Source organism: Biomphalaria glabrata, chromosome 5 (assembly GCF_947242115.1).
Source record: "Biomphalaria glabrata chromosome 5, xgBioGlab47.1, whole genome shotgun sequence".
NCBI lineage: Eukaryota > Metazoa > Mollusca > Gastropoda > Planorbidae > Biomphalaria > Biomphalaria glabrata.
This window is the reverse complement of record NC_074715.1, coordinates 32,385,615-32,396,946: the sequence shown is the minus strand read 5'-3', so window position 1 is coordinate 32,396,946 and position 11,332 is coordinate 32,385,615. Positions and strand designations below refer to the sequence as shown.

Below are 11,332 nucleotides of genomic sequence, written 5' to 3'. Positions count from 1 at the left end.
CTCTGATATCAACTAATTAGCTACAGGATCTCTGATATCAACTAATTGGCTACAGGATCTCTGATATCAACTAATTGGCTACAGTATCTCTGATATCAACTAATTGGCTACAGGATCTCTGATATCAACTAATTGGCTACAGGATCTCTGATATCAACTAATTGGCTACAGGATCTCTGATATCAACTAATTGGCTACAGGATCTCTGATATCAACTAATTGGCTACAGGATCTCTGATATCAACTAATTGGCTACAGGATCTCTGATATCAACTAATTGGCTACAGTATCTCTGATATCAACTAATTGGCTACAGGATCTCTGATATCAACTAATTGGCTACAGGATCTCTGATATCAACTAATTGGCTACAGGATCTCTGATATCAACTAATTGGCTACAGGATCTCTGATATCAACTAATTGGCTACAGGATCTCTGATATCAACTTAACTTTTGAAATAATTGACATAATGTCTTACTTTGCTCATTTTAGTCAACTTAAAAAGAAAAAAAAACAATTTTTAACACTAAACAAATAAGCTCATTACTATATTGAACTAGGACTTACTCTACTGATAGAACATAAACAAATAACGACTCAAGTTGTTGCCTGATGTATGGTCATGTTCTAGTCATTAAGAAATAAACGAGCTTGTACTTTTATTCCCTGGTCTTAACGGAACAATAACCTAATCAGCAGAACTCCATTTTGAACTGTCATTTCGATTTAGTGTCAATAATTCAATGTCAACAGGTCCAATAATCAAGCAACTAAACTAATAAAAAAAAAAAACAATTAGTCTTGTTACACAGTCTTCTTTATTGACATTGGTCGTTAGGTATGACCGCTATATTGATCCAGACATAGTCATATTTTGTTTTAAACATGGGATAAGTTACTTTCATCTTTTTTGACAAAAGTTTGACAGAAGTGATAGCCACACTCATACTATCGGAAAGAGGTCGGAGTGGCCTCATGGAATTATTTTTTTTTTTTGTAAAGTTAAATTCTAATTATGGAATCCTAATTAGATTTGTTGTCGTTAATTATCTTGTATTATACAGTCATGAATGATTTTAGTAAAAAAACAGAAAGAATAAGGTCAATGTCCTGTTACAACATCTATATTAATTCGAATGAGTCTTAAAATCTTCATGATTTCAAATGTGCATTATTTTTTTTTATTTTTAGAGCGATTTGAAATTCCCAAGAAGACAATCTTCTAGGTTTAATTCTTTGCTTTTTTTTGTTTCTGCATTGACCTTTATGTAAGATCTTGTCTTTAGTAATCAATCCGTCCTTAAACCACCCAGCGATAGATTTCGTAACAACTGTTTGCGTTGCGCGAGCACGCGATATTCGATGAAGTATTTTGGTAGCTAGTTGAAAACTGAGTTACGTACTACTCAGGAAGCCACCTAGTAATTACACTTCTCCACAGGTGATCTGTGGTGTGAATGAATGTGACACCTTTCTTTCAACATTGCCAGGCCTTACTTTTAAGTATTTATCACCAAGGGATTAAATTAGTCCCTTCCTGGAGTTGTCAAGCTTCGGGTTCCTTTGGACAGGGGAGATAATGCGATCCATTAGATCAGATTAAACAGGTTTTTTAATTAGCTGTAATTATTTCCCATCATCGCCTGACAGACTACTTAAGAAACTTTCTTTCAAATCATTGATCTAGGAAAATAAACCCCAATGCTACTGGACATTGTATTTTTTTAAAATCTGTATAAAAATTGAAAAGACTTGTACGTTTATTTTAAAGTTAAAACTTACAAGCGCTGTATTTCTGAAGTTCCGTATAGTCTACTGATACTACTCCTGATCCAGCATAGCATATCGACGAATAGGATTTCAAATTTACTTGATGATTTCTGGTCTACGTTTATTTGAAGAAGGTTGCTTGGACAAGTTGGGGAACTGGGGGGGGGGGGGTATCTTGTGAATGTTCCCTTGATTGCATTTTAAATACATACAAATTATTCACTCAGGACTACTCAAGGGGACAAATTCAACTTATACCACCACATATGTCAAGTACGATTTGTTTCCCTTGTCCGATGTCAAATAAAATAATTAACTACCAATTATTAAGTAATTAATTGATTTTAATTATTAATTCTTGTTTTGTCAGGTACAAGAAATAATTCTGCAAATTTCAACTTTATCCGAGATTGGGTGTGGGAGAAATAACGTGTACAAACGTTTGACCAGACAGACAGAGTGAGTTGATATAATCTTTGTAAAAAAAAACATCGACATCATTTTGAACTAATAATACCAATAATGATACTTAAAAACACTCGGTGATGTTTTAATATTCAACTAAAATATGGAGCAATGGCTATGCTAATTCAGACAGCTGGAAATAAAAAAAAATCTGGGCTAATTGGAGCTTCTTTTTTTTAACACTCAGCCTAATTATGATTATTTTTTAAAAAAAGCAGAACCCCAGACTGACGTTGATAATAAAAGGTTTTTGTTATTTTTTATGAGGGAATGTTTATGTAACGATGTGTCTGATATTTAATGTGTTTGTTGAAATAATGTTGAAAGTAACTTGGAAGATGGTTGAAAAATAAAATTGTCTGCGTTTCTCTAGTAATAATTGTTCTGATGTCATTGATTCCGAAGATACAGGATGAGTTCAATGTTTCTCTAAAGATAGTCTAAGACAGGTGAAGAACATTATGAATTATATAACTAAGAAAATATAATTGAATACAATAAGAAAGAGACCATGTATGGTGAAACGTAAATACTGGAAACTGATTAATACATCATTTTATACCCATTAGTTTACGACATTAGTCAAAGAAATATTAAAATGTAACATTGTATACCCATTAGTTTACGACATTAGTCAAAGAAATATTAAAATGTAACATTGTATACCCATTAGTTTACGACATTAGTCAAAGAAATATTAAAATATAACATTGTATACCCATTAGTTTACGACATTAGTCAAAGAAATATTAAAATGTAACATTGTATACCCATTAGTTTACGACATTAGTCAAAGAAATATTAAAATGTAACATTGTATATCATTGTAGTAAAAACTGTTCAATTTATGTTTAGAGAAGGAAGATTAGAAGATGTCAATTCTCCTCCCAACATGATCACTTTTCCAACAGGACGTTTAGTTGCACAAAGTCGTGACATTTGTCAGACGTAAGCCACAATAAATGAATCAGCTATGTTCAAATGCAGTATTTTTTATAAAAAGTTTTGGGGGAAAATCTCATTACCATAAACTTTCGCGATTAAAGGGGAATAAATGTGACCTATATTATTTCTTCAAATACAAGATTGAGCAAGTCATTGAACACAACCCAACGAGACAATCAAGAATCATTCTCTTTATAGGACACGCTGACCGCAGACAATCATTTTTATTGTAACAGTTAATTCCCAGAATGATATTTATTGAAAAACGTTAGTCTAATAGATGAATTACATTGTCAATAACTATATGTGCATGCTCTAGAATTAATGCTATATACATGAAACAATGGAATGTTTTCACTAGAGAATTACACCATTCACAGAGCTTGTCACCATTAAATCACGAGCAAATCTTACACAAGAATAGAAGTATTGAACAGTTATATTCGGATGGATATTACCAACACAAAAAGGAAATTAGAAAACTTTAATTACATCATTCATTCTGAGAAGTTTCCTATTAAATCCATATTGATACGCTTCATCTAATAGCACAATACATAACTCAAAACGAATGGAATATAGAGAAAAGAACTTCGTTGTCTGCAGAACAAGGGCAACTAATCAAGATGATGAAATGTAAAAAGACCAACTAACTTTGAATGCATAATTGTTGCTTTTTTATGTGTGTCACCCATTAAGATGGGGCAACCCTGTGGGGTAATCTCCTCCACATCCACACATGGTGACTTCGTTGTGAGGTAATCTCCTCCACATCCACACATGGTGATTGCGTTGTGAGGCAATCTCCTCCACATCCACACATGGTGACTTCGTTGTGAGACAACCTCCTCCACATCCACACTTGGTGACTTCGTTGTGAGACAACCTCCTCCACATCCACACATGGTGACTGCGTTGTGAGACAACCTCCTCCACATCCACACATGGTGACTTCGTTGTGAGACAACCTCCTCCACATCCACACTTGGTGACTTCGTTGTGAGACAACCTCCTCCACATCCACACATGGTGACTGCGTTGTGAGACAACCTCCTCCACATCCACACATGGTGACTTCGTTGTGAGACAACCTCCTCCACATCCACACATGGTGACTGCGTTGTGAGACAACCTCCTCCACATCCACACTTGGTGACTTCGTTGTGAGACAACCTCCTCCACATCCACACATGGTGACTTCGTTGTGAGACAACCTCCTCCACATCCACACATGGTGACTTCGTTGTGAGACAACCTCCTCCACATCCACACATGGTGACTTCGTTGTGAGACAACCTCCTCCACATCCACACATGGTGACTTCGTTGTGATACAACCTCCTCCACATCCACACATGGTGATTGCGTTGTGATACAACCTCCTCCACATCCACACATGGTGACTGCGTTGTGAGACAACCTCCTCCACATCCACACATGGTGACTGCGTTGTGAGACAACCTCCTCCACATCCACACATGGTGACTTCGTTGTGAGACAACCTCCTCCACATCCACACTTGGTGACTTCGTTGTGAGACAACCTCCTCCACATCCACACATAGTGACTTCGTTGTGAGACAACTTCCTCCACATCCACACATGGTGACTGCGTTGTGAGACAACCTCCTCCACATCCACACATGGTGACTGCGTTGTGAGACAACCTCCTCCACATCCACACATGGTGACTGCGTTGTGAGACAACCTCCTCCACATCCACACATAGTGACTTCGTTGTGATACAACCTCCTCCACATCCACACATGGTGACTGCGTTGTGAGACAACCTCCTCCACATCCACACATAGTGACTTCGTTGTGATACAACCTCCTCCACATCCACACATGGTGACTTCGTTGTGAGACAACTTCCTCCACATCCACACATGGTGACTTCGTTGTGAGACAACCTCCTCCACATCCACACATGGTGACTTCGTTGTGAGACAACTTCCTCCACATCCACACATGGTGACTTCGTTGTGAGACAATCTCCTCCACATCCACACATGGTGACTTCGTTGTGAGACAACTTCCTCCACATCCACACATGGTGACTGCGTTGTGAGACAATCTCCTCCACATCCACACATGGTGACTGCGTTGTGAGACAATCTCCTCCACATCCACACATGGTGACTTCGTTGTGAGACAATCTCCTCCACATCCACACATGGTGACTTCGTTGTGAGACAATCTCCTCCACATCCACACATGGTGACTTCGTTGTGAGACAATCTCCTCCACATCCACACATGGTGACTTCGTTGTGAGACAATCTCCTCCACATCCACACATGGTGATTGCGTTGTGAGACAACCTCCTCCACATCCACACATGGTGACTTCGTTGTGAGACAACCTCCTCCACATCCACACATGGTGACTTCGTTGTGATACAACCTCCTCCACATCCACACATGGTGACTTCGTTGTGAGACAATCTCCTCCACATCCACACATGGTGATTGCGTTGTGAGACAACCTCCTCCACATCCACACATGGTGACTTCGTTGTGAGACAATCTCCTCCACATCCACACATGGTGATTGCGTTGTGAGACAACCTCCTCCACATCCACACATGGTGATTGCGTTGTGAGACAATCTCCTCCACATCCACACATGGTGACTTCGTTGTGAGACAATCTCCTCCACATCCACACATGGTGACTGCGTTGTGAGACAACCTCCTCCACATCCACACATGGTGACTTCGTTGTGAGACAATCTCCTCCACATCCACACATGGTGACTTCGTTGTGAGACAACTTCCTCCACATCCACACATGGTGACTGCGTTGTGAGACAACCTCCTCCACATCCACACATGGTGACTGCGTTGTGAGACAACCTCCTCCACATCCACACATGGTGACTGCGTTGTGAGACAACCTCCTCCACATCCACACATAGTGACTTCGTTGTGAGACAACCTCCTCCACATCCACACATGGTGACTTCGTTGTGAGACAATCTCCTCCACATCCACACATGGTGACTTCGTTGTGAGACAACCTCCTCCACATCCACACATGGTGACTTCGTTGTGAGACAATCTCCTCCACATCCACACATGGTGACTTCGTTGTGAGACAACCTCCTCCACATCCACACATGGTGATTGCGTTGTGATACAATCTCCTCCACATCCACACATGGTGACTGCGTTGTGAGACAACCTCCTCCACATCCACACATGGTGACTTCGTTGTGAGACAACCTCCTCCACATCCACACATGGTGACTTCGTTGTGAGACAATCTCCTCCACATCCACACATGGTGATTGCGTTGTGATACAATCTCCTCCACATCCACACATGGTGACTGCGTTGTGAGACAACCTCCTCCACATCCACACATGGTGACTTCGTTGTGAGACAACCTCCTCCACATCCACACATGGTGACTGCGTTGTGAGACAACCTCCTCCACATCCACACATGGTGACTGCGTTGTGAGACAACCTCCTCCACATCCACACATGGTGACTTCGTTGTGAGACAACCTCCTCCACATCCACACATGGTGACTTCGTTGTGAGACAACCTCCTCCACATCCACACATAGTGACTTCGTTGTGAGACAACCTCCTCCACATCCACACATGGTGACTTCGTTGTGAGACAACCTCCTCCACATCCACACATGGTGACTGCGTTGTGAGACAACCTCCTCCACATCCACACATGGTGACTTCGTTGTGATACAACCTCCTCCACATCCACACATGGTGATTGCGTTGTGATACAACCTCCTCCACATCCACACATGGTGACTGCGTTGTGAGACAACCTCCTCCACATCCACACATGGTGACTGCGTTGTGAGACAACCTCCTCCACATCCACACATGGTGACTTCGTTGTGAGACAACCTCCTCCACATCCACACATGGTGACTTCGTTGCTCAGATGACTGAAGCGTGGGCACCTATTAGTGACCACCATTCTGGTACTAACAAAGGGGGGGAGGCCAACTATTTGATTTACGATCACGAGAGATGTAACTTTAATGTTTCCATTTTGTTTTTCTCTTTGACCTTTGACCTTTCCTGTTTCCGATACAACGAGAACAAGGAGCAAGTCCAACCAAAAAGTAAGCTCCACCCCCTTGAAGTATTGAGTCAAAGCTACTTTGATGTCATTGTGAAGATCTGAAGATACTTGAGAAAAGTTCAAGTCGACAGTGTCAAAGTGTTATTAGAGACTCGCTATGGATTGCTGAAATCACTAGAACATACAGATACACTGGCATTTGAAAACACCATTGTCTGAAAAGGTTATATTCTAAGACAAGACACAACTCATCGATTCAAGACAAAGAAATCTAAACAAAAAAAAAAAACAGAGAGCCAGTCAGTCATCTGTAAGAGAGAAAAATCAATACGACAAGATAATAGTGTAATACTGTGTGATAGTTTGGCTTAAAAGATACAAGTGCAATGATAAGCTGTGTGACAGGGTGTGGTTTATAAGATACTCCTGCGATATGTGTCATAGTGTAGTTTATAAGATACCAGTGCAATGATAAGCTTAGTGACAGAGTGTGGTTTCTAAGATACCAGAACAATAATGTATGTGTCTGTGTTGTAGAAGATTTTAAAACCTACCAGTGCAATGATAGGCATTAGTAAGAAACCACGAAGATGCCAATGCCTTGTTGAACTGTTTTATTTTTTACAGTTTAGCAACCAAAGACAAACAACATTAAAAGTAAACAAAAGTCAACAATAGGCATCCGTGGAATACATACTAATACATAAAACCTAAGCAAAATATAAAAAAAATACTTTAAAAAAACAAAGCTAATAGGCCTATAAGAAAAATAACACAATTACTGCAATATCTGCAATACACGATTTTTTCCCTTTTCTATATATTTAAAAAAACTGATGGGTCGATTTTTTAAAAATTGATTCATGTACCGTCTTTGACAATGAAGAATTTGTGCAAAGTTTCAACTTGATCCGAGACTGGAAAGTGGGAGAGATAACGTGTACAAGATTTATACCAGACAGACAGACAGAATAGGTTGATCTAAAAGTTGTCAAACAGGGGAAAATTTAAATCAAAGTAAATAAAATCCAAATAGAAATTTAACTCTGATAGCAAAAGATATCTTTTAAAAGGGGGTTTTATAAATAAGAAACAACTAAACTTATATCTGCAAAAGTTAGCAAAAGAAGCAAATTTCATTCGATAAATTTTACTATAAAATATATGCTAACGCGTACACTAACTGCAGATCGTGTCAACTGTCTTAATCAAATTTAATAGTTGACCACATTATCTTCAAGGAACGCAGTTTACCCAGCCGCAGTGTTAAAAAAATCAAAAACTGATGATCAAGATTGAAGAGTTTTCAAGATGATCCTAAGCGACCAGGGTCTGCGACAATCGAGTCATTGCATTGATTTAAACTGTATGTCTTAGACCTCACTGTCGATGGTTATTGTCAAGTGCCTGCTTCTGCTGCTGAAAATGTCAGAGCTCTGCGTCAAACCGGTGTGGCTGAAATAGATGATTGATGGAACTAAAGCACGCCACGCTACAATCTTAGCACAGATCTTTTGTTAGCGTCGTTGTTTTATTTAGCGCAAAGCTGCTGTCCCCGTTGTTGGAGGTCACGGAAGCAGACGACAGAAAAGACGTCTGTACACAAAGAAACAAACCGTTGATTAAAAAGCTCTTTAGGTTACTTCTCCCCCTCCCCATTTTCATATTTTGTTGACTAGTTTAAATGGACTAACCAGGCACTTGAAACAAACATTTCGCAAAGTGATACTATCATATAGACTTCCATTGATGAATAGGCGAACACTATTTTGTTTATATATCGTCGAGCTATTAAATAATACAAAACTATAGAAGGGAAGCTTTTTGAAAAATGTGTAAATATTCAAACAATAATGAATTTGTTTTCGTTATAAGATAATGCTAAAGATTAAACGAAAGCTTAATATTGTAATGATGCAACGAACATACTATAGATCTCAAATCTATTTCATGGAAGTCTGCCTAGGCTGCTTAGACTGAAGTCCTCCAGAGCCTTTGATGCATAGGGCGGCAAGTTCTCTCCACAGGCATCAGTCATGGGCGACTTCCAAATTCTTCAGTTGGTGATCATGGAATTTAGACGTTTGGAACAAACAAATAATAAATATCAAAAATTGTCCGAATCTAGAAGAGGGATACTTCAATTGGAAAACTCCGCTGTCTTGCGGTGCTAAGGCTGAAGGTTTCAGGAGTCAACATCGGAAAAAATCGAGCGATGAGTCCCTTAGTCGTTGGAACTGTCATCTGTGGTATTCCCTCCATGAGCTCCTGCACCTGAGTAGCTATTAAATGTATCACAGAGCACTTAAGATCAAATCAACATGGCATTTTATCTGAACATACCCATCGAGACAGAAAAAAGCCATTTAAAAGTAAAGCTTTGGGCATACTTACAATAAAGCCCTAACAAATTATAACATTAACTATGTTGCCAAAGTAATCATTCTTGTTTAATATAAGTCTAACAAAAAATGAATGTGATTTAGTAATGATGCTACCTTCAAACAATAAGTGTCATAGTTCTGTTGTCAGGCTCTAGAGGCCTTCGATCGATGCATGCGTCTATTGAACGGGCTAGGGTACATCTCACAAAAATATGAAGCTAAAATATACTCTCTCCTGGAACAATACATATTAGATCTATGTAGCTAATAGCTATGATACACACCGCCTTCGAACAATAAATATTGATTGTTTTTTTTAAGATCAGATTTAATTGTAGACATCAGTTGCGCTATTGTTTTGCTGCAGGCCAACATGATATATAGACAGCACGAGGCGTGTTTGGTTTCAGCAGTCTACACTTCTCAATGGCTGCTTGCAAGGGAAACAAACATCTCAAGTAAGACAAGAGATTCAAACAGGAAATGCCCAAGGCACTGCTTGATCTTTAAGTATAGGAATCAGATCAATGACCTTGACTTTCATTGATCACGTGTTAGCGTATAAATACAAGGTTACAAAACAGAACGTCCAAACTTATTTTGTTTACCGCTATTTCGTTTCCTAACCTCAGGATTTCACAATTTTCTTTGATAGATTGAGTTTCGATAAACTGATGAAAACACTCATTGCCTTCGATCTACATACACACTGATAAATGTGGGAGACAACTTTGTCTAGCCTACTTAGTATTTGGTCTGCCAAATGTTTTGTTTTTACTGTAATCATTTTAGTTTCAAACCTTCACTAGAACTCTTTCAATGACAGGAGCTTCCATTATATGATTTTATCTTCCCATCGCTTTCTCTGTCAGCCTCTCATTCTATTTCCTGATAATATTCCCTGTAGAAAGGTCTTTGCGAGCCCTAGGGACAATGTGGCCATAAAGTTTGCGTTTTGTTTTTTTACAGTCTTCATCAGGTCATGAGACTCAACAGCTATTGTTATCCCGTTTTAATACTAATTTGTGATGCTCAGATTCTCCTATCTAGTTCTGCAGTTAGCGGTCGACTAATAGTGTGTGGTGCTCCACCAGACTAAGGGATAGGTGATGGTGAATTTTAATTTCTTTTGTTATGTAGGTATTGTGAAGGTTAAAAAAAAAATTGACTTCTGGAGACATTCCGATGACTAAACAAAGACGAGAATACCGAATAAAAGTGAGTCCTTTAATAACTCGCAAAATGTTTATATAGGTCACGACAAACGTAACAGTGTCAAGGACGCTAAATTGAGCTTCACTTCTGCCAAGTAAATAAAACAAAAAAAAAAAAAAAAAGCTCTCCACTTTTACTACTCAATGTTTGGCAGTTGATCTTGGTATTAAACTGCTAGTTCACCATTTGTGTTTTAGAATAAGTCATGGAGCTATTTTTACAAAGCTTTTATTAAGTCCCTCTGTCTGTCTGGGTAATCAATTAGTGGTAATTAATTAATTTAGTTATATTGAAAGAGTGGAGTTGAATCTTGCAGTATTGTGAGATATGGTTGTAATTGTGCAGTTCTTTTCCTTATATAAGCTTATTTATATATACATAAATATTACCTAGTCTCACATTTCTTATTACTCCCTGGTCAATGATTTTATAGCAAAGTTTCTTTATTTTATAAGGTGATGTTTCATATAGATAGAGGGCCTACATATGA

The 11,332-nt window shown here is 38.8% G+C and overlaps 1 protein-coding gene across 1 annotated transcript; it reads right to left on the bottom strand.

The window, feature by feature from the left end:
* Positions 1 to 3,877: 3,877 nt before the first annotated feature.
* LOC129926323 (uncharacterized) lies at positions 3,878 to 7,135 on the bottom strand. The gene has a single exon (XM_056029640.1). The coding sequence runs from the start codon at positions 7,133 to 7,135 to the stop codon at positions 3,878 to 3,880; it is 3,258 nt and encodes a 1,085-aa protein (XP_055885615.1).
* Between the last annotated feature and the right edge of the window lie 4,197 nt (positions 7,136 to 11,332).

What these genes read in the sequence shown, in the direction of transcription:
- LOC129926323 (XM_056029640.1), bottom strand. Translation starts at nt 7,135, where the DNA reads ATGGTGGTCACTAATAGGTGCCCACGCTTCAGTCATCTGAGCAACGAA.